General features: G+C 44.1%; 2 protein-coding genes across 4 annotated transcripts in view; one reads left to right on the top strand and one right to left on the bottom strand.

Annotated features, from left to right (window-relative positions):
- The first annotated feature begins 104 nt into the window (after positions 1-104).
- On the top strand, positions 105-1,918 carry LOC117221931 (coiled-coil domain-containing protein 43). Its single transcript, XM_033473281.2, has 3 exons — positions 105-314; positions 793-1,181; positions 1,285-1,918. Exons 1-3 carry the CDS (start codon positions 150-152, stop codon positions 1,355-1,357), a joined length of 627 nt encoding a protein of 208 aa, XP_033329172.1. The 5' UTR covers positions 105-149; the 3' UTR covers positions 1,358-1,918.
- Positions 1,919-2,813: 895 nt separating this feature from the next.
- The window catches only part of LOC117221933 (uncharacterized), a 328,669-nt gene continuing 306,716 nt past the window's right edge, over positions 2,814-24,766 (bottom strand). For 2 of the 3 annotated variants that reach the window (XM_033473283.2, XM_033473284.2), the window contains 9 exons: positions 17,038-17,179; positions 15,948-16,164; positions 15,124-15,222; positions 14,842-14,994; positions 13,398-13,536; positions 12,558-12,873; positions 12,282-12,411; positions 10,537-11,057; positions 2,814-6,541 (listed from right to left, as the gene is read on the bottom strand). In XM_033473283.2, coding sequence (XP_033329174.2) covers positions 6,438-6,541; positions 10,537-11,057; positions 12,282-12,411; positions 12,558-12,873; positions 13,398-13,536; positions 14,842-14,994; positions 15,124-15,222; positions 15,948-16,164; positions 17,038-17,179 — 1,821 coding nt within the window. In that variant the 3' untranslated portion in view covers positions 2,814-6,437. Of the gene's footprint in view, positions 11,058-12,281; positions 12,412-12,557; positions 12,874-13,397; positions 13,537-14,841; positions 14,995-15,123; positions 15,223-15,947; positions 16,165-17,037; positions 17,180-24,766 lie in introns of all 3 variants that reach the window. The other variant, XM_076520738.1, reaches the window with a different exon arrangement.

Raw genomic sequence — 24,766 nt, 5'->3', positions numbered from 1 at the left:
TCACATTGCTGGGATGGCAGCACTATACCTGGCGCGCCGAAAACCCGGGTATGGAAACTCATCTCCACTCTATTGATATCCTTTTTTGTTGCAATGGCAAAGTTTAAGTGTTGCCAATAGACGAGCTGAAAAAATTGACAAAGCCGAATATGGCGGTTGCAACTAATTCCTTCGATAGCTGGCTTAGTAAAAAGCTGCAGGCTTTAAATACTGATGAAGGAGTATTTGGATCATACATCAAAGGAATTTTAGAAGGCGATGAAACGGAGGATGAAAAGACCGAAGCCCTCGAAGGCATACTCGCTGCCATAACGGTGAGGAGCACTCGGACTGTGAGGTTAGAATGCGCTTGCTGTTCGTAGTCCAAGTTTATCAGCCGGTCAAAAATAACAATCGGAATTATTGTAATTGTTTCTGTTGTTGGCCTGCACGTGTCCGCACAGATTCAACGTTGTGTCCCTTCTCTTGCCTGCGTGTTTAACTCTTGTTATCAATTTCATTGCACTTTAATATTTTAATATATTGGTTGGTGTACAAAATGTTGTCATTGCTCAATAATATTATTATTTGAATTCACAAATCCACTCCATTCTAATTCTTCACTAATAATTCTGTTTTAAATTTATTAAAAATATGCTAGGCGAAACAGTTTTTGGTGTTCGATCATTCAAAATCGATTGTTTATAATTTTCGTAATTGAATCAATCATTTAGGAATATATAGTGACACATAATGTTACTAGCGCTAGATCTATATATAGCGTCTGTAAGATAAATTTCTGTTGAATTTTAGGGTGATAATATCAGTGGTCATGTGACAGAAATATTAAGCGCGTGGACCAAATGGCTCCCGGACAAAGAAATTACTGCTTCAAAAGGACCGATAGAAGACGTGGATGTCAGATTGGCGAAGATGCTGGAATCGCAATCTTTGCCGACTACGACGCAGAGAAGTTACACAGAAGAAGAGAGAAGAATAAGAGAGGCGATCCTTGCACAGTATAGTCAAATGTCCGACGAAGAACACAGCGACGGCGACGGGGAAGAGGATGGTGCGAGTGGAGGAGATTGTGGAATCGAGAAGAACACGAATGCTGCTGCAATAATTCAACAAGAGAAAGAAAAGAGGGAAAAAGCAAAATTAGAAAGTCAGAAGAAAAAAGAAAAAGATAAAGAAGATCGGTAAGCTACAACGATAGCAATTATAATAATAATAATAACGCGAATGATAAAATATGAAACTCTCTGAATGTTTTAATTATAATTGTAATCCTTCTTAATTTAGAGAGAAACAGAAACAACTGAAGGAAGAAAAGAAGGAAAAACGTAAGACACAAAAAGGAGAACGAAGAAGGTAGCAGTGGGACAACGGAATATTAAAGTTTATCTTGAAATTTAAGATAATCAAATGCAAGTTAGCATACATATACATCTGTATTTATTCTTGTGCATGCAACAATCTCCAGCGGCCCGTTAAATTAATCTTCTTTCATTTGGTTCATTTCTATACCGTCTAAACTAATTTTTTCTTTTGAAAATTCATACGTTTAGAAGATATACGAAACATACGTGTGTAGCTATATAATGTTAATTACATGTTTGTGGTATTTAACGTTATATCCTGTGCCTTCTATCTGTTGAAAATCATTGTAAATCATCTACTGTCTTGTGAAATAGTTTTTTCTATTTTTCTTGTATCATGAATGTTTGTACATCATCCGTATTTTGGGATATGATTTAAAATCATTTACCTATTCGATTTCAAACTCCTATTATATGAGATTTAAGTACAAAGAAATAATATAAATGCGGACAATTGATTTGTAATTATAATTACGCTTAGCTCATGTTATCTTAACTATGTCATGTATTTAATACTGATACATTAAATAAATCATTTAAAAATCTAATAAAACTTACTGGAAACAGAAGTAAATTATGCCCTTGATTTAAACTGCAACTATAGAAAAAAACAACATGAGAACGAATTAGCATAAATACTAAAAAAATTGGTTTAACTCAAAATGCGATAACTTAAACCAGGGCACGAAACAAGACTGCACGCAACATCGATACCACCTAAGTTCCGTCAGAGCGCTCGCTCCTCTTTGACTCGGCCGACCTCAGACGCGTTCCGTAATATATATGTAATTGGAGCTGTACGAAGCTTCTAAATTTCGCCACTAGAGGCGCCACTGTTTGGCTAGCAGTTTCAGCGTTTCGCCACCTACTAATTGACGCTGTACGTACCCTCGAAAGGAGCTTCTAAATTTCGTCACAAGAGGCACCACTGTTTGGCTAGCAGTTTCAGCGTTTCGTCACCCACTAATTGGCGCTGTACGGACCCTCGAAAGGAGCTTCTAAATTTCGCCACAAGAGGCGCCACTGTTTGGCTAGCAGTTTCAGCGTTTTGCCATCTACTAATTGGCGCTGTACGGACCCGTGAACCGAGCTTCGAAATTTCACCACAAGAGGCGCGACGTAATGGCGCTAATTTTTCCATTTTACGGAGCAAGTGATTCGTGCAAGAATCATCTGTTCCCTTTATTTATACTAAGAAATAAATTTGTTTGCATGATACAGATGCAGGAGAGTCTCTCGAACATTTTTGTATTCTTAGAATTTTCTTGAGTCATCAAATTTTTCTGGCAAATGAGATTCAATTATCGATTAATATTATTAAACTTTTTTTAAGCTTAACATAGACATTGAAAAACCTATTAATTAAAACAATATAAATTATACGTATATTAAAACAATTTATTTCAATGACGTATTACTTTTAAAAGAACGGGTTAATTGATCAGACGTTGCTCTTGTATTTGTATTTTTTATTAGTATATATTTACACACAAGATACCGTGTCGAAACCGAGTCATCTTGGTATTGCATTAATAATGAAAGACAAACGCAGTAAGATAAAAACAAACGAACAAATGATACAAAAGGTGATGATGCTTCAGTATTGTATCGTTATATGTACTAATGTCACTTTATCATAATCATTTATTATTAGCAATTCATTTCTTCATTCACTATAATTAAGTGGGCAGAAATTGACGAACTCGCACTTACACGATATAACAAGGTCTTTCCCCGCTTGTCAACGTCGAGTTACAAATATTTATTGCAACTCTTGCTCTCCCTTACTAATTCTCTCTCTCTCTCTCTCTTTCTCTCTCTCACACACACTGCTCCCCATACTTCTCCGTTCTCCGTCTCCCTGTATTATACTCTTTATATTCCCCCTCCCATATTTCTCGATCGTACACATTTATCATTTTTTTGCAAAGCTCGTTACAACACATCGAATAAAATATTCTCGTACATGTTTCGACGATTCGAATCAATAATACACATTTCGAAAAGTAACAACACACTAACGGGATACCTAATGAAATCACGATTAGAGAACGTACGTACGCCATCGATTTTTATCTCAACATGCAAAAAACTGCGTTATTACTAAAATGACGTATACGTATAAATATACATGGACGCGCGTGCGCGCGCGCATTAACGTTCGTGTACCACGCGGTTCATCATATATTTACACGTATATTCTCGTTTATTATTACATTTTGTACATGCTTCTATATCCACGTGTGATACGAACTATACCCAATAACATGAATCGTTCGATAGAGAGAACTCGACAATGACGGAAACCATACACGAGACGCAGAAATTTACAAATTTCGGTTATACGGTACTCGAATTTTATAATACGGTAGTAGTAGTAGTAGGCGGTGCGGGGGAACGAACATCGTCGATCGGACTTTCGCGACAGAGAATTCATACTCGCTGCTCGTGTCTAGTATATCTCGAGTCTCTACGACCTATGGGGAATATCTCAACGACGCGCTAACGGGAAAATTATTTCGTTTATAGTCATGATTGTCCTATCGAGGATACTCTCTTCATAGAAGATAAAGAAAAAAAAAAAAGATAGAAAAAGATCGATAGGTCATCGAAAAACGCTTCGGCGATCCGGCGACGATCGCCCGTTTAGGATCGCGAAACGCTGGGGGTTGGGCGCGGGGGGAGGGGGAAAAAAGGGACGGCGGCCGCGGCAATGGCAACGACGACGATTTTGCCACGCATGCATCATCATCATTTCGCTATCTAACCGAACTCGATAGATAATCTAGTCACGTCGTTAATTCGATAATTAGTTTGCACGTTGCCCTAACAAATATACGCTAAGAGCATTCGCACGCTGAAACCTGAAAGAGAGTCCTCCCTCCTCCCTTCTTGTTCTATAAAAATGTCAACCTTTCTTTTTTTTGACCATCGTCCCATCGTTATTTCCGTTACAGAATCCCGGACTAGAAAGCGCCGCTGTCGTTTCTTTTTTTCTTTTTTTTCGTTCACAGAACTCCGACCGATCGAATTCACACAGCAACGGTATTTTTTCGTTATCGTTATTTATTATCTCCGGCATCGATTACAACAACGTCGTTCGAATTCATTGATCGCCGTGTTTCTTCGTTATAATCCCGTGGCTCGTGATTTTCTTCTTTTTTCCGTTAACTTTTCTCGTGCTTCGTTCCGGTGTAGCATATTCGACGGTACAACTTTGTTTCTTCTTTCGCTTATGTTAGGCGTTGCCGGGTCGCGCGAATGCGAAGAACGCGATCGCTTTACGTAGATATTAGAGTGTCGGTCCTAACGCGCGTAATTTGATCCCACTGTATATAATAGTGAACACAACTAAAAACTCGGCGAACTGTACAACTGGCGTAAGCAATCGGCAAGAACGAGAAAACGTGACCGGGAGGGGGAGGAAGGGCCAGCAGCGGTATATACATTCCGTAATACGGAAATGGGAGATAGCTGAGATCATTTGAAGCAACTTTTCCCTCAGCGAAAATGTTCTACGATGCTTCGTTGACGAGTTATTAACGAAAAACACTGACCAATGAGAGGCGAGCTCGGCGAGCTCGGCTCGAACCGGGCGACGCCCAGTTGCGCTGATCGACTCGGCCGCCTCGCGCCGGCCGAGCTCGCCTCTCATTGGTCGCCGTTTTTCGTTGATAACTCGTAAACGAAGCCGCGGATCGCATTTTCGCTAAGGAGAAGATTGCTTCGAACGACCTCAGGTATCTCTCCGTTTCCGTATTACGAGACATTTTTGGGACACCCTGTATAGCTCCTCATCGTTTCCCCCGGTATTTTCGCCGCCGCGTTTTTTCGCGCTCACAAATTCTTCGCGACAAGCGTGTTGCTCGGTTCGCGCGATTAAATCGTTTGCGGGAAAACCGACCAGGAGGGACCACGATTTCTCTCTTTCGAAACGAGTCGCGCGATCGATCGATCATCTTCGCACCTGAATTAGCTAAGCAGCGATGTCGGTTTCAATCGTTGGGAAGGAGATACAGTGATTTCTCCCTAATTCGCTGTCAGATCGCGCACAAAAATGGACAATTTAGGAGACTCGCGTCTCATTTTTATAGTTATCGACGATCTTCCCAAATCATGCATTTCTGTGCTATTTAAATTATGCGCATTTTGACCGCGAATTAGGGAGAAATTACTATACTTGCCACTCTGCTCGAGCGCCTTCCAGGGTCGACTCTACACCCAAAATGTCTCGTTCGGTATAAAAACACGATTTCTTCTTTGATTAATTAAAAACAGAAGTTTCTTGTCAGATGTTCGATGTTGAAAATGTGCTTTATTATTATCACTTGAACGAGATTATACCAATCGATAGCTCCCTCTCTCTCTCTCTCTCTCTCTCTCTCTCGTGGATCGCTTTAGGTGCAGGGCAATTAAAAGAATTGTCCGTTCAACGAGTTAAAAATGAAATCGAAGCGCCGCGAACAGGGGATCGCGAAGCGTGTTCCGATCGAAAGATGCAGTTTTCCTCGCGAAACGATTCAATCGACGCGACTATACGTTTTCGACGGTACAAGGGGGAGAGGTAAAGGAGTGCTCGGGGACTCCGTTTAATGGAGCTACGTTGTTCAAACGGCTTTGTCTTCTCTAATTACGTCTAAATGGATACCCTAATGTTTAACTCGTTTTTTTTGTTCGCTTCTGCAAGGGTTTCTTAATACCGTAAAATCGTAATATTTAATATATAAATATATATATATATATATATATATATATATATATATATATATATATATTTATATGTATAATTATGTATATATGTATATGCAGTAATGTGACTCACTCTCGCTGGACGCATCCTCTTCGTCATAGGTTTGTGTCTGGCTCCGTTTCTCGACTATCCGTTCATTCGCACTCTCACACTCATGTATCCGGACGCACACGTGTCGTTTAATGGTAGTTATTATACACGATTTGATATTCTTCTTCGCTATATAGATCGGTAGTGTATGTACGTATGTGTGTCGGCGTATGCGTGTGCGCGTGTACGTCTCCGTGTCTGTGTGTGTGTCCTGTGTGTGTACGTGTCGCGCTGTGTTACACGCTACACTCGTTAAGCGTTAGACTCTTTGTTCTGACTACAGTCGAATGAAGATCTTCCGCGGGCAGCTCTTTCTCTCTCGCGCATGCTCCGTCAACACCTGCGAATTTTTAATCATTTGGTCAACCAATCTTATCAAACGAGTCACAAACACGCGAGAGACGCCAACTAAATTTCGTCCGGTTTTTCGCTCGGTCCGTCACCGTTTTCTTTTTTCTCAGTCGTTCCAGCGCGGGTTCGTCTTTCGTCCAATTTCATCGTAACACCGTGCGAAGCACTCGAAGATTTGCCCTCGACTCTCCGATCGTTGTCGCGCGAAAATTTTGATTTCCCGGGCAAAAGTTAACACATCGAATATCAGCCGGCTCGAACGCGTGGAATTTCGCGAATTTTTGGAGCAGCGTCGAACAAGTTTTCGCGCCACCGAAATTCAATTTCCGACTCGGATATCTTCGGAACGGGCTCTCTTCGAGTACCTCGGTTGCACGGTCGACACAACGCTTCCTCCTCTATCGCTACTGTTTTTTTTTCTTTTTCCTTTTTTTTAAGTCCTAGCTTCGACGATGCGATTACTTATGCCGATCACGACGAAATCTAATCGCCGGCACCTGACACGCGAGTGTTGCCCGGTACCGCGTTACCTATGGAAGAGCTCTCGATTCGGAAAATGTCATCGAAACGTTTACAAAAGTCACCGTTGTTTATCTGTAAATGTACCGTTCGAGATGCCTGAACGAAACCAAGCGTGCGAAGCGACGATCGAGAAGCGACACGATTATTTCAATTATTTCGCCACGAAATAGGCGTGCGCAGTGGGTGCTGAAGGAAATGTGCGAACAAACTGTCTCTACGAAACGGAGGCGTTTGAAAGTGCGATCGCGAAATTGCCGAGTTCACGGAATAATAACGTAGGACACCTCGAGACGGACTCTACGGACTCTCCGAGTACGAAAATATATCGAAAACGCGAAACGGGGCTTCTTCTTCTTCTCGCGCGACGGTCTCGAGAACGCAACCGATTTTCGATAGAAGAAATTCAGGCTGATTCACCGGTGCGAATGTTTCGTTGAGAACGAAGCGCCTCGCGGGAAAGTCGTCTCCTTTCCTTCTTTCTTTCGATGAATTTTTGCACTCGCGTGCTTTTGAACTCCGCGTTGCTCGCGATATTACGACGATGAGAGACAAATAGAATCGAAGATGCGTTTCGTGCGACGGGGGGGTCGGTGATCGTATACAAACATGAAAAATGTGTTACGTATCGCGATAAGTGGTCGTCCTTACGGGGAAGGCTTTTAAATAAAATCCTACGACGACGTGTTAAACTTCAGTCTTCTCACTTGAATCTTGTCTTTTCTTTTAGTCCTCGCGCAGCGAACACGCTCGCGCGGGAGGGTTGGCTTTTGGTATACGCGGCTTGGGAATTCGTCGGCGGGCCTCGTTGCCCTCCTAGGCTCAGCGACGAAATGCTCGAAGACTACGTTGTACGAACGGAAGCCTGCCGAAGTCGCGCGCGTTGCGGTTTGCGAAGCAGCGGGTTCTTCTTGTGTTTCGTCGCGCGGTCGCGGTTTTTATTCGTGGGTCGAAAAACTCGAACGGAACACCCTCTCGGCTCGGTGCGAGTCGAAAACGAGTCGCTGAAAATCGGGGGAGCGCTTGTTGCGGTGTTGTACCGCGCCGGCGTTAGTTAGCTACGAGCTCGAGTATCTCCTCGACGACGAGCGAAAGCTTTCGGTGATCCTCTGAACGTGACCGGGGAGAACGCGTTTCTTACGCGCGCGCGTGTTTCAGGCGACGCGACGCCGAAACGCGGGGCAGAACAACGACTTCTCTCTTCAAATCCTTCGCAAATATGCTAAGGGGCAGTGGGTCGCCAAGAATCTTCGATCTTGAGTTTGTTTTCCTTTTTTTTCTAGTTTAATCGTTATTTTGTTTCTTTTTTTTTTTTGCTTTCCCTCGATCGGTGTAAAGGCGGTCTAACGGTGTTCGGGTCGGCCGGACAACGGCGAACGCGGCTTCGAACGGAAAAGCGATCGCGTCGATCTTGCTCTCGTTTGAACGCGTCCCCGCGCGGAGCGGACAACGACGATTATTAATTATCGTCCCTGCGGCATTCTCGATCGGGGCGCGTCGATTGGTTCCGGGATGATTTCCGTGCGAAGTCCGAGGCGTTGTTTTCAATCGTGGGAGAAAAAGAGAGAAAAAAAAAGGCAAATCCGCGTGCTCGTCGCGAAACTCCTTCGAGAGTTTCTCCTCTCTGTCGGGCTTAATTAAAGTCTGTACAATCCTTACACGTAATAATATAATTATAATATGTTATTCTCTGCGTGGTTTAATTACCTCACGAATAGAGCTTTCGTTAATCGTAATTATAATCTTGCGACAATAGCGAGAGCAATAATCATATCAAAGACAGAGAAAGGATAATGATTAATAGTAATGAAAAATCATTATTAGCGATCGTTACATCTTAATATCGGAGAGATCTACGTAAGACAGTGGTAGATTAATATCACAATAAGACTAATCAGGCCTCGTGAAACTGGGGCGCGCACGCTTCGTTTCATCTTCCTTTATATATCACCCACCCTCCCCCCTGCTATTCTCGTCTTATCCCCCGTCGATAAGATTTACTATACTTCTCTCCCGTCTCGGACGAACGATCCGACGTTGAATCGCGCGACCCTGTTGTTGCCACGGGGGGTTTCTCCGACGACTCGGATTCATCCGTTTACGTCGTCGCTGCGAGATATTTCGATGCTAGCTGATGGGAATAGCGCGGGAATCGTTGTTAAAAAACGCACGTTCACCCTTCGTCCGCTCTACTCTCTCTCTCTTCCCTCGCTCTACTTTCTTCCCTTTTTCTTTCCTCTTCTCTTAAACAGCATCGCGATGCTCGCGGATCGCGGATCTCGACCGTGGATCGCGACGACGACGACGATCGTTCTTATCTAAGAGGAGCCGACGCGTCGTCGTCGACGACAAAGGGCGAACACGACTCGATTCTTCTCGACTCGCGAAACCACATTTAGCTAAGTAAATTCTTGCTATATCTCGGAGGACAAGGGACGAACGTCGGGGGAACGAAACTCCTATCTCCCTCTCTCTCGTTCTCACTCAGTCTCTCTCTCATACTTATTCTTTCTTTCTATCTTTCTCTCTCTCTCTCGCTCGTTCTCTCTCTCTCTCTTGCGCGCGCGTTGTCTCTTTCTCTACGTTACTTTCGATCGACTACAATTGGTGCATACACGTGTCGTTACGATTACCTGAGTGACATCGGGGGCGGCCGCGCGTCCGTCGTTTCGACGAACGAACGGGAACGACCGCCGCGTTGTCTCGGATTACTACGCGTCGAATCGTTCGCTCGCGGGCCACCCGCTCTCGTCAGATCATTTTGGCCTCATGGCTCGATGCATAATGCCGAGGACTAGCAAACGCGTACCTTGCCTAGCCTTTGCGGCGTGTTCTCGATAACACGATCGGGCCGATCCAGCCAGCCAATTCTACATGCCTCGGCCAACACGTCCTCCACATACCCGAAGCGTGTACATCTCCTCTCGCTCTCCGCGTACACCGGCGACCAAAGACGCACCACCGGCGACCAAAGACGCACCACCGGCGAGAGAACGGTGCTTTCTACGCGCGCGCGCGCGACAAGAGATTCGCCGCGGCGACGCGACGAATGTCCTGCGCCACGGAGGCTAAATAATTTGGTCTTTCGGCCGACGACGGTCGATCGCGTCGATGCCTTATTGTCGTGATCAAATCGACCGTCGCGCCTCGTCTACTCGGAAGAGTCGGGGAAGAGTCCGCCAGAATAGTGGTCCGTGTATTCCTCCCTCTCTCTATCCTTCTCTCTTGCTCCTGGTTTATTCTTCTCGGCTACCGTAATTTTTTTTCTCTTCTCTTTTCTTCCCCTTTTTTTGCTCCACCCCCGTTTTCTCATTTATTTCGTCTCCGATCTCACATTCAGGTTCGGTCGCGGTCGGTACGCGAGAGAGGACGAGTTTCGATCGCGACACGGTACACGACGGCGCGAAAGCATCTAGAAGTGGCTAGCGCAGACCCGGCTTCACAATATCGGCGGTAAAAACGTACCGGAATCGTCGAGATTCGGGTCCAAACTCGCGACGATATCGCCGGTCGAGGCGTGCCTCGAGGTAGTGGTCTGCGCGGTACTCGCGAGCGCGTGGCTGCTCGCGCTTCCGTTCAGCTTGCTCTTCACCACCAGGCCGCCGTTGTCCGCGTTCACGGCCGTGCTGATCCTCTGCACGTATTTGCGGCCCTTGTACAGCCGGTACGTCATGTACGGCGGGTCTTCCACCGTCGTGGCCCGTTGCCGGGGCGCGCTGCTCACCGTCACGCTCACCGTTTGGGCGTGCGCCGACTGCGAGGACGTCTCCACGGTCGTCGTTGTCGTCGTGTTCGCGTTCACGTTCGCGTTCGTGTTTGTGTTCGTATTCGTGTTAGTGTTCGTGTTCGTGTTCGCGTTCGCGTTCGCGTTCACCGTCGACGAGGCCATCGTCGAGGAGGAGGAGCTCACGCGGGAGGACGAGGTCGACTTCAACCACTCGTGACGGGCAGCCTCGCTGGGGGTCATACGCTTGTTTGGATCCCACCTGCGACAAATCGGAACGATCGTTTGATTAGAGGCTGGATAGAGGATGATCGAATCATGGCTGGGTTTTTCTGCTATTTTCGATGATACCGAGACGATACCGTCTCGGGATTTCTAGGCGGCATCTTTTAACCCGTTGACTGCCAACTACGAGATATCTCGTGGCAAGCGTCTGTACCAAAACTGCCGGCTACGAGATATCTCGTAGTGGGTGCTGCAAGTTTAGATCGAATGGCTATTATTATATCCGGAAAATTATTATAGATTTGCAGTTCAAATGGCTTCGAGGGCAAAGGGTTAAACCCCTTGTTCCACTTTCACGAGTCTGACTCGTGAGATTTCTAAGAATAATCTGTTATGTAGGATTAAATTGTGTTATTCGGTTCTCTTTTAAAGCATCGATATTTAACGTTAACGAATCGATTGAAACGATCGATTGAAACTCGTTTTTCGTTCTCAAGTTCATGAAATGATAACGTTCTTTCACAGAAAACGATTGGGTACCCCTAATGCGATTTAATTAAATAATATTTTCATCGTTACAAAGGCTTATTTTAGCGTTAGGATTATTTTGGCGTTAAGCAGTTAATTTTAATTCAAATGTAAATTGCCTTTTTCTTCCAAGAAATAATTATTAACTGTTACAGTAATGTCTCTCCAATTGACGCTCGGATTGTTCACAAAAATGGGCAATTTGGAAAGAATAAGAAAATTTTGAAAACATACGATTGTTTGAGCTTTGTAGTTCGTTTTTATAGTTTCGAATTGTTAACAACTATAAGAACGAGCTATGAGGCTCGAATAATCGTATCTCCTCTTCCCAAATTATCAATTTTTCTGCATAATATGAGCGTCAATTACGGAGAAATTACTGTACCGAGATTAGAAAAACTCTCATAATTGTTACAAAGTACAGTAATGTTCCTCTAATTGACGCTCAGATTGTCCACAAAACTGAGCAATTTGGAAAGAAGAGATACGATTGTTCGAGCCTTGCGATTCGTATTTATAGTTTCGAATTGTCAACAACTATAAGAACGAACCGCGAAGCTCGAATAATCGTATCTTCTCTTCCAAAATTGTCCATTTTCTGCACAATCCGAGCGCCGGTTACGAAGACATTACCGTATTAACCAGAACTATTAACCGAGACGCCTCGTACAACGAATACACGAAATGAATTTTCCATGAAATATTTTAGAAAGAAGCTTATTGGGAAGCTTACTCGAGACATCTTTTGACGAAGTCCACGAAGAGGGTGTCGGTGCAATGGAGAGCACTCGCGAGACTTCTGTTGCCGACCCACCTCTTCAATCCCTTACTATTTGTCACGCATCGAGGAGTTCCGAACACGTCTGAAACGATAGGATTCGTTTTATTCGGGTATCAAGCAACGAAAAGAATAGCATTTCGTTAGAGATTCGTGATCCGAGCCGAGCAATAAAATCGAAAGCGCGAACTCGAGAGAGAGAGAGAGTTCGCCGAGGTTCGCCGAACTTACCGAAGAAAAGCCTGCGACGAGACGCCTGGATGATGATGTAATTCGGCGGTGCGCCGAGTATCTCCATGATGCAGGCGAGCTGTTCGATTTCATCCTCGCCCGGGAACAACGGGCAGCCGGTGTACAGTTCGGCCAGAATGCAACCTAAACTCCACATATCGATCGGCGTGCCGTACGGAAGACCCAGAAGTACCTCTGGACTCCGGTAAAACCTGGACTGGAGGTATGTATAAACACGCTGGTGGCTGTAGCAGGAGGATCCGAAGTCTATGACCTTGATCGAGCTGCTTCCCCGCTGCTTCAGAAGCACATTTTCCTGCGAGCAAAAGCGAACCGAGCCGATCAGAGAGAGAACAGGCCTTCGGAAGCACATTTTCCTGCGAGCAAAAGCGAACCGAGCCGATCAGAGAGAGAGAGAACAGGCGCATCATCGACCTGATCGGCCGGTTAAACTCCGACAGGACGACCCTGCGCGCCCAACCCGCCCGGCATTCTCGGACGTTTCTCCGACTTTGTGTTTCTCTGTTTCTCTATACCGCGGTTTATCTCGTTAAAGGAAGCCTCTCGTCGCGCGTACACACGCTCGTCGATTCGTTTCACCGTTAATCGCGGCGATATTTATTCCGCGTAGAATTTAAACGACCCCCGGCCTGTTCTTTCCTCCGAACAGTTCTCTGCGAAAAAATACGCAAGCAAGGCCCCCGCCGCGGCGGATACGCGGCGTCGTCGAGGAATCGTAAAAGTGTAATATTACGGCGAGCAACGATCGTTATCTCTTGAAACGAACGCCGGAGCTTTTAATGCTCGCGCTTTTTAAGAAGGCCTGGTGGTGGTGCTTACCGGCTTCAAGTCGCAGTGGATGATGTTCTCTTGGTGCAATAGTTTCAGGCAGGTGATCAACGAATTAGCGAACCGTCGTATCAGGCTCAAGCTAAATCCCTGGTAGTTGTTCCTTTTGATCAGTTCGTACAAGTTCAGGCTGCAAGCGGAAAAAGATGGCTCGGTCGTTCGTCTTATCTAATTTATTACGTGTACAAAGCGACGCGCTCGTTTTTTTTATGCGCGATATTCTTTTATTTTGTTGATTTTTTGATAAAAGAAAAATGTTGTTTCATCCTATAAAATTTATCCCTTTAGTCTGCGAAATTTTGTAACCTTTTTTTTAGCACAGGCGGCACTCCTATAACACGGCATCTTGTATCACTGTTTCGCTTTAACGCGATAAGAAAATTGCGAAAACCTTTGTACGACGCGCTATTTCTACAGCACTCTGGACAGCATGATTTTTGTTCAACATATTTAAGAACTAAATTATCTTGAAGTAACGATAGAAAGGCATAATGAAATACGGCAATTTAGGAGGAGGAGGAACGAGCTCGTTCTTATAGTTGTTGACATTCGTAAAAATATACGAATATTAATATAAAATATTAATACTAATATAAATAATAATACGAATATTAATATTAATATAGAAATAGGCTCGAATTCGTAAGGCTCCTCTTTCCAAATTGTCCATTTTTGAGGACAATCTGAGCGTCAATTAGAGAGACATTACTATACCAAGTGTCCAAAAAATGTCTCGCAATCCGAGAATGGGAGGTTCCTGAGGTAATTTGAAGTAACTTTGTCCTTGACGAAAATGCAATCCACGGCTTTGTTTACGAGTTATTAACGAAAAAGCGTGACCAATGAGAGGTGAGATATGCTGGCGCAAGGCGGCCGAGCCAATGAGCAGAACTGAGCTTCGTGCGCTCATTGGCTCGGCCGCCAAGCGCTAGACGAGCTCGCCTCTCATTGGTCAGTGTTTTTCGTTAATAACTCGTAAACGAAGCCTCGTAGAACATTTTCGCTAAGGAAAAAGTTACTTCAAATGATCCCAGGAACTTCTCATTTCCGGTTTGCGAGACATTTTTGGGTCACCTTGTATATACCCTTCCGCTGAAAGAAGCCGAAATTAAAGTTAAATTAAATGAAAATAATATTCTCTGTTTTACTTCCCGTTTTGTGTTAAGTTATATTTTTAATAAAAGTCAAGTTGCTTCTGTAGAATTTAAAAAAGAACGTTTTTTAACAGGTTTTCGAAACGAAACCGCCCTTTCTGTACCGACTCTGGGTCTCGTATAACAGGGTCTCACGCAACAGGACATTTTCTATGAACCTATCTCTACCGTGTTATCGGAGGATTACCTGTATTTCAAGTTTGTTAAGCGCACGCGGTGTTTCGAGGCCGAACGCGTCCGGAGGAGACGAGAAATAGAATGTTGTACCGGGCACCACGTACCTCATTAACTCGAAAGTGATGCACAAGTGGTTCCTGAAGTAGAAGTATTCTAGCATGTGTATCACATTGTGGTTCGCGTCCACGTCTTTCTTCCTCAGGTGTTCCAAGATCTGCACCTCGATGAGCGCCTGATGATGGAATCTCTTTTTGTTCCTGCAACGGCGAGCGAGTCGCGTCGCGTCATTCGAACGGGGGAATCAAGCGGATATAACATGTCGGGCGCGCGACAAAGCGACCGTAGAGATCGAGTCGATCGCAATTATTATCGCGTGGTTCGCTCACCTGATGATCTTGATGGCGATGTACTGGGCCGTCTTGTGGTCCCACGCTCTGATCACCTGGCCGAAGCTTCCCTTGCCGATCACCTCCAGGATCTCGTATCTGCGTATTTCGAAGACGGCGCGCGGTAAGCGCGCGAAAATTCGTGAAATAACCCGTGAAAAAATCGCGAATCGCTTTTTTAAAAAAATCGGACGAGCAGAAGATTATTTTCTGCCGAAGACGCCGAACATCTTCGCGGTTATTTCATCGATTCGCGAGAGCGCCATAAATGCGTAAAGATCCGCCGGATGGTTGGACGTTTGAATTTAACATTGCATAACCGAGTTTTGTTCCGTTTGCGATTCAATCGTACGATTCCGCGCCGCGATTTATGCAGTCTCAGTCCTTTAAGGTTTGCTCCAGAAAAGTCTGAATTTGCATAAATCTCCAGGGTCGTAGCCAGTCGATGAATATTCGATTCCCGATGTTTTTATCGAGGTGCGTTCGACAGACCGTCGTCGGACCTTTCACGTTTGCATTTTACGTTATTCATTTGCGAGCGCCTAGTTTCTATTAATAATTAAACGAAAGAACAATAAACGTCGAGTGCTCCGTGTCTTTTCAACGGAGTAGTTCCAATTATTTTCTTCCTTTCGCGTCGCCTCGATCGGGCGAGCACGATCACCGAGCTGCTCGAACGCGATCTTTCTCCCCGGATAACGATCGAATCGAGCATATGGCTGCTATGGAAAAACGTGGAATCGGCGCAAATAAACGTACGCAGCCGTCGTCGCGAGTGTCAATTAAAAGGAAAGTCCTTTCCTTTTAATGAGAGGGGGGCTCACCTGTACGAGATGTGATCGTGGAGGACTTTGTTGTAGTTCCCATTTTCGTCGTCGTATCCGTTGTTTTGGGCGGCACCCTCCTCGCCGTGAATTTTGTGGACCGCCAGGCCCAGATACCAGATCTCGGAATATTGCTCGATCTCCGCGCGCTCGAACTCCGTCAGACCCCAACCGAAATGCTTGATTGCCTCTTGGCGTGTCATTGGCAATCTCCCAGCTATATTGTCGACGACGAAAACACCAAAATTCCAAACGATTAGGAACCCGACGAGAAAAAGCTCGCGCGTTCACCGTGTTTAAAATTTAGAGCGAAAGAGGTCGTGCGAACTTTCGATATAGTATACAGGGTGCCCAAAAATGTCTCGCAATCCGAAAGTAGCGGGTTCCTCGGGTCATTCGAAGCAACTTCTTCCTTTACAAGTGACCAATGGGAAGCGTGCTCGGCTGGCGCGAGGCGACCGAGCCAATGAGCGGAACTGGGCTTCGCGCGCAGCTTGGCTGGGCCGCCCCGCGTCAGCCGTACTCGATTCTTATTGGTCACTGTTTTTCGTTAATAACTCGTTAACGGTGCCTCGGAGAACATTTTTGTAAAGGAAGAAGCTGCTTCGAATGATCCGAGGAACCCGCCATTTCCGGATTACGAGACATTTTTGGGATACCCTGTATTGTACGAATATTAAGTTATCTACACATTTAGTTAGCTCTGTTGAAAGGGATAAAATAAATAAATATCGTCCCGCGAACGCCGATTATAGTCGGCACCCGTACACACACAGGTCGTCTCGCGGCCGCGGACTATACAGCAATGTCTCCCTAACTGACGCTCAGATTGTGCAGAAAAATGGACAATGTGGGGGAAGAGGAGACACGATTTTTCGAGTCTTGAGACACATTTATGTAGTTGCCGATTGTCAACAATTATAAAAACGAGGTGCAAGGCTCAAGTAATCGCATCTCCTGTTCGTCAATCATTCTCCTGAGCGTCAATTAGAGAGAGACATTATTGTAGTCGGCACCCGTAACGAAAGGGTTAATCGTCGAACCACGATACTATTAAACTTCGTTCCACTTTGCCCAGATTATTACGTACAGAATGTTTCGTGAGACGTGGCGTTGATCGAAGGTTCATGCGTCGGCATGTTGTGGATGTTGTTCGTCGTGGAGTTGTTCGTGTTGTTGTTATCCGATTTGTCCACTCGCGTGGATTTGGGGTGAAAGAATGACAGTAACTTCTGCAACAAAGAATCGATAAAAAATTCATTAGAAATAATGTCAATCGAACGTCTCATCTCGATAATATATACATAAATTTCATCGATGCGATTTACAATAAATTCTCCCCAATTGACGCTCGGATTGTGCACAAAAGTGGACTATCTGGGAAGAGAAAATTCCCAAATTGTCCATTTTTTTGCAGAATATAGTAATGTCTCCGTAATTGACGCTCAGATTGTGCACAAAAATTGACAATTTGGGAAGAGGAGATACGATTATTCGAGCCTTGCGGTTAGTTAACTATATTTACTGATTGTCAACAATTGTAAAAACGAGCTGCAAGGCTCGAATAATCTTATCACCTCTTCCCAAATTGTCCATTTCTCCACAATTTCGGCATCGATTAGGGAGACATTACCGAATAAGCGTTAATTAGGGAGAATTTGCTGTATCGAAGTCATCGCATCAAAATCCCATTCGAGAATACGAATGCTGCACTGCATTGGCCGAACGAAAATATTGCAATCGCTATTCGAGATTTGTTACGAAGCTCCCTCCGACACTGCCATAATTTTCTAAAAGTCATCGGAACGTTCTCGTCCGAAGCAAACAAGTTTTTCCGCGTTGCCGGTGCGGCGCCGCGTCGATAGCTTTCAAAATGCATCCAAAGAAAACCGCGCGCCGTTCGTCGCTGTATTTTACCATCGACCAGTTACTCTTCGGAAACGCGACAAAATGTGCGGGACGAGGGTTGGTCGCGACGGATTCCATGCCGGACGCGTCGACGACAACGAGAATGGCACCGATGATTGTGTTCCCGTCGGGGCACGTGACCGTAATGGAACATTTGCGTATAAAATCGGTAATTATTCGACAGAACGCTTCGAAGACCGCGTGCCACGATTGTTATAATTTTCCACGGGCTTGCGGCGCGGCGCGTAGTCTCGCAATGTCAAGTTCGCAGCGGACATCCGTTCGGCTGTGACTATACGTTGACTTCCATCGAGCATCCGTCACAGATTATTTTCAGATTATTTTAATTATTTTATATTTTATATTTTATATTTTATATTTTATATTTTACATTTTATATTTTATATTTTATATCTCATATTTTATATTATATATTTTATATTTTAATTATTTTAATTTAAATATTTCATAAGTTCGTTATAAAAGCGTAATATTTAGACATTATTTCGCATTAAAAAAGTATGAAAAGCATAACGTTAATATTAAGAAGTCGTTAACCCTTTGCCGACAAGAATACCGAGCCGAATAAACATACCGAGAGAAAAGATATTATTTTTCTTTTATTTAAAATGTTGTTTAACCCCTTAACTTGTACGCTCGAGTTAATTCAAGCGCGCTAAACAGGCCAAACTGTGCACACTCGAGATAATTCGAGCGGCGTTTTATTGATATTTATCATTTACACGGGATTGTAAGCTATAATACTTATTTATTCAAGAATAAAAAATATATATATATAATATAATAATATTAATATATATATTCGGCTCTTTTCTGCAATGTGGATCAAAATCCAAAATTAAAATAGAACTTTTGATTGTTGTTGTATTTTTTTAATCTTTTTGCCAAGACAAAATTCTAAATTGTGTCTTTTTACATTTAAAAGAATTGATTTATTTTGGCCGGTTTTTTTCAAAAAGACTGTGCGTTAAGGGGTTAATCTCGTCTTAGGCGTCGAATACGCGTGCCCGACGTCGGCGATACGGCGACATTCGTACTCGAAGGGCCGAAAGTTAATTAAGAGCTACTAAAAGAGGATTACTTCGAACACAGGCCGCCACCGCTTAATAAAAACCAGGACTTTCGCGGAACCATCCTCGCTCGCACTGTGGTCACTAAACAGCATTCGACGCGTCTCTGTCGACGTTCGTGGAACGACTGAACTGTTTGCCGTATCGTATTTGTTCTTCTTTAATCATCGGTATTTATCTATCGTCGGCGGGGGAAGGCCGGAAAACGCGATGTCTTTGCGTTTATTTTCTCGAAAAACGGCGGGGACCGATCCTAAAAATGCCCGAAGTGGGTTATTTTAGAAAGCGCTTCGTAACGACTGCGTTTGAAATTATATTTATCAATTACAAGATTAAACGCGACTTCTCGCGGAGATCCTCTCGAACAAAGCCGTTTCCCGGAGATCGTCGCTGTAATATAATTCGCTAATGAGAACAGGATATTAATTGAAACAGGTGTGCAGGCTTCCTCGAGGTTTTTCGCACTCGTCGGACTTAATTTCAAACCCATCAAGTTATATTTCAACCGTGCGGAGTGCCGTCTGAAATTAATTCCAGCGTGTACACAGCGCGTCCAACTTATTCGAGGCGAGGCGAATGAATTCGCTAATTGTCCCAAGTTTGTTCTAATCTGCTCGAATTAATTCGAACGCGGAATTCGGTTCGCAGCGAACGCATTCGGGTCGGCGAATGTAAAATCTTCGGAATTAGTTCGAACGAACTTCGAGCTGCCGATCGAGCGGTAAATGGATTCCGAACGTTTTTGTTCCAAAGACGGATGGGCCCGACGAACGTCCGATGGATATTGCATTAAAAAAAAATATTCCGTTGAATTTGAACGCAGCTTCGATTCAACCGCGTTACCGTACACGTACGAATATAATATACGAATAATAATAATATAATATACTATATATATATATACTACTATATTAATATACTATATATATACTATACTATATATAATATACTAGATACATACTACTATATATAATATACGAATAATAATAATATGTAATATACGAATCGCACTCGCGCGCTACGTTGCAAGATAATTTGTAAATGGAACGTTCCATCGAGCCCGAGGAGAGTCGCTAAATATTGCGCACAAATTCCGTCGACCACGATTCAACGGACGCTTTGAAGTTAAAGCAGCCTCTCGGACCGAAGTTCGGGTTTCTCGCTAATCGTGCGCAGGGATTTTAACGCTCATTACTGCTCAGATACAGATAACCCTTTAGCAGCGGCGGCTATATATAGTTTATCTTTAAAATTCGTTATTGCAAAGAAATTGCGCCGTTTCGCAGTTTCTTCGCGGAGCAGAAAATGCGCGATAAAAATTCAAACACGTTTCTCGGCCGCAACTCTCTCGGCTTCTCCGATTTTCTCGCAAGACGCGCAATTTCCAGGATTTCACAACGAGATCCCGTTTAACACCCCAATTAACGTTCATTCGATATGGCCCTATTTTCTTTCCAATCTGTGAAAACGTTCGATATGCTCCGTAACCTTTTGCGTTCTTAACGTATTAACTGTCGAAAAATTATAATATCGTAGCACCGAAGCGATTGAATAGATAAAATTGGAATGAGAAAATTAAAATTGATTTATTCGAGCGTGTTACGAGAAAAATGAATTTTGTAAACTAGTCGAACATTAGCGTCGCCCATATTGCATACGGAGACCGTAGGTTTTTCAATTAAGAGGGCAGTCATTTATTTTGCGAATGATTTAATTTTATCGTTTACGTTGCGAATGATTTCGTTTTGTCCTTTATTTTGCAGATAATCTTATTTTGCCCCTTGTTTCGGGAATAACGTTATTTCGTCCACTATTTTCTCACTACATAGACAATGACAAACTGTTTCACGAAGTTTCTTAATCTCTGAATCTGAATTTTTAAAGCACAGAATCTAATTTATTAAAGAAAAAAAATTAATACCTGTGAAAAGTATCGAAACGAAGACACTTTTGAACAAGAAATAATTCCAATTTCGTCCTTTATTTTCTCCACGAAAATATGGCCGCCGCAACCACGTGCGACCGACGGTATTTTAACAGTAACTATAAAATAATTTTGTTAACTTATAGTATCTTTATTCTATATGCATATGAAATTGACTCTTGGGACTCGCGCAACAGTTACACTTTTAACAATTTTTCAAATTCAAACTTTGTTAACCCTTAACGGCCCAATGCCGCCATACACGCGGCAGAAGTCAATAAAACCGTAAAATTTGGCAGGAAACATTGGAAGATTAGGTACGATTGTTTCGATGAAAATATATCAACGAAGTTTTATTTAAAAAACGAATATCTCTTCTCTATATTTCATACCAAAATTTTCGGTAAAAAATTTCTCCTCGTCTGAAAAACAGTCTGGACTTGGCAGTGTGTAAACTGGAAATAAATAGTTTTGGTCCCCCAAGGGTTAATATATAAAAATGATCTTAAAACGTGACGTAACAAATTTTAGTGGCGCCTCTGAGTCACCGCTCGGGCGCGAAGGGTTAATACTTGAAATTAAAGTAAAACCGTCCATGTTTTTGCACGGCTGCTCGCCCCTATGCGCGCGTACACGACGGAGATGATCTCACCGAACGCTTTGTCTTCCAAGAACGCATCTCGGCCGTCCGAGAAGCAAATGAAAAACATGTGTGTACGCTGTTGCGAATGGTAAACGATAAACGGCGTCCTCTTTTCCGGGGAAAAAATAAACGAGGATATCCGTTTTGGCGAAAGAGTCGAAAAACTGTGCTGCGCGACGAATCGCCGCGAAAGTGGGACGAGATGTGTCCAGAACGCCTGGATATTGACCCTGCTGCAGCGGCGGCGGCGGCAGCAACGGCAGCGACGCGATGGCTCAACAAGTTTAACGACACCGGGAGAAACGGCCCCGGCAATTATGTCTCCTCTTTGAGGCATTAAAGCGTTTCGTTTGCGAAGCGTCGCCTTTCCGTATGGCCAAGGCCAGTCACCGGTCGCCGGTGCCGTGCCGTTTTGAATGACAATCAGCAGCCCCCGAGACACGTCTGTCGTCCCCGTGTCCTCTGGCAGAGTTACACGACCCACGGCCGGGGGCCATTAATTTCCCGCGCGTACTTTTCGCTGCGCAGCCCAGATCGTCCGACGGATTTCACGATTTGCCTCGCGTACCGAGTCGTCGTCGATCGTTTCGACCAAGTTACGGTCTCGTAAAACGCGATCGATCGCGGAAAAAGGTAGCCGCCCTGGGAACTCGGCGAAATTAATTCCTCGCTGTTCAGCTTCGTTCGAACGAGCCTGGGTCACGCGGAAATGCGGAGTCTCTTTCTCTCTCTCTCTCTTTCTCTCTGGATCTCTCTCTCTCTTTCTCTGGATCTCTCTCTCTCTTTCTCTGGATCTCTCTCTCCCTCTCTGGGTCTCTCTCTCTCTCTCTTTCTCTCTCTCTCTCACTCTCTTTCTCTGGATCTCTCTCTTTCTCTGGATCTCTCTCTCTCACTCTCTTTCTCTGGATCTCTCTCTCCCTCTCTGGATCTTGCTCTCTTTCTCTCTCCCTCTCTGGATTTCTTTCTCTTTCTGGATCTCTCTCTCTCTCACTCTATCTTTCTTTCCTCCTTTCCTCCTTTCTTTCTGCTTTGTTCGCGACGCGTTGCTCTTTAGTTCTGCAACCCGGTTAGTTCTGCTTTGTCTGGCCGAACCCGGCGCAATTTCCATACAGATAAAAAGCGACCGATCGCAGACGGGAAATAAAATTGATCCCCGTTGGATCGAGTTTACCGCGCCCCGTTTCTCCGCCACGATTCCCGTTTCTGTCGATCGCGGAATCTTAGGCGGCCGAACTCGCGGCCATAGGTTGCCACACATTTTTCGATCGGTCAGCTTCGAAGGCGTTCTCCGTTATGCTGTCGCCAGATTTCTCTGCTAGGTGTACACACGTACGAGTACACCTGCAGGGTGTAAGCACCGATTTCTCCGTTACCCGAGGCTATTTCGTTTCTAAAAAATGAGACACGTCGCACGATGCCGGGCATGCACTCTTTCAATTTTTCGAATTTGGCACGCTGAATATTCATTGGCAAAAACTGGATTCCCTTAAGTCATATATATATGTAGAAATTGTTCAATATTTAAACAATATAGAATATGTATTGATTAGGAAAGAACTAAACGTGATGAAAACAGGAAATATCGCGTACCGTATCTACAAGTAGGATTAAAACTACTTCACTTAATTCTACAACTCGCAACGCCCCTCACTCGACGACTCTCGAACACACTCTGTCCACTCCAAACACGCTCCTTCGACACACTGCCTGCCTTTTCCAAAAACGTGACAATCGCATCCGTCGGCTCTCCGTCGCCAAGGGTATTTTTCATCTGACCTGCTCTTCGCCAACGTTTCTCTTCTATTGCCTACCATAAATACAAAGTCTTAAAACTACGGTCTCCTCGTCCTAAACGTACCCACTAAATTGTATAATATTAGTAACTAATAATTAGTGATATTAGTTATTAGTAATTAGTAATATATATTGTATAATTATATAATATATATAATGTTATAATATATAATATAACATTATATTATATATTATAACATATATTATATAATATTATACAATAACATATATATTATTTTAATGATTAAACAGAAGAACTTCCTACAATAATCGACCAATCGATTGGACTTCGCAGCAGCATATCTTACATTCTCTCTGAGCTACAACAAACCATCCAGTTGGACCATCGACAACGTTAACACGATATCGTAAAATAAAAAGTTTCGTTTCATATAAAATGTATCTTAAGTCGTTAAAATTAATCTCGTAGAGAAGAGAGCGCGTCTTAGATCGCGATTACGGGGAAGTTCGTCGAAACAAAATTCAATTGAAAAGAGGAATGTTCCCCCCGTCCGCCATAGTTGCGCACGGTCCCGCGACCCTTTAATGGAAATTTATGTCAACATTCGTCCGGTGGTAATCGTCGTTGACCCGAATCAATTGCCGCGGAATAGTTTCGAGCGACGGCGAACAACAACCATAACCCCGTGGAAGCCTCTTCTTCTTTTTCTTCTTCTTCTTCTTGTTGTTCGATGCGCCGATACGAAACACGACGTCTACGGCGACGCGGCGGGACGATAATTTCAGCGCGAGGATCGGCGTTGCGTGATCGGCGAATACGCTCGATCGCATGATCCTGTGATTACACGTTGCTGCAACGAATCGCTTTACAAGCTACAAACTGTTTATGGGATTCGGCCGCGCGCGGCCAGCAGAGAACGAGGATCCCGGCGTTCGACGGCGTGATTCACTCGCGAACGCCGTTTTCTTCGGTCTTACACGACGTGGAAACTCGTGGAAATTATTTCAACGTTCGCGATCGTCGAATTTATTTCGCCGGAGAGACGAACCAGCGTTGCTGGAAGACGCTTTCAGACGCGAGGACTGGCTGTTACGGTCTCCCGTCGTCGTTTTACAAGTCCCTGCTCGCGCGCGAGTATCCATCGGACTGGAAAGAGTCCTTTCTGTCCTAGATAAATTCTTCGAAAGACGCGTACCAGAACGGTTTATGGTTTTCTCGCGATACGAGTATCGCTTCTTCCGTATCGCGAATGCTCGAGAGACAATTAACCGTTCGAGTCGCAAGGGTTATTCGGAAAACACGGTCGAAAAGTGTCGAACAGCGTGATAGCGCTAGTCGAGATTGTCGAACGAAATAAAAGGAAAAAAAAGCAGCTATGCGATGTATTAGATCTACCGGAAAGTTCTGTCCGATAGTGTTGCTTCAAGTTTCAATCCATATGCACATGTTGATTTGAGAAGAGCAAGCAACGCTTCCTTTTCGGGCCGCTTAAATAAA

This window comes from Megalopta genalis, chromosome 4, assembly GCF_051020955.1.
Source record: "Megalopta genalis isolate 19385.01 chromosome 4, iyMegGena1_principal, whole genome shotgun sequence".
Classification (NCBI taxonomy): Eukaryota; Metazoa; Arthropoda; class Insecta; order Hymenoptera; family Halictidae; genus Megalopta; species Megalopta genalis.
This window is presented reverse-complemented; position numbering and strand designations above follow the sequence as displayed.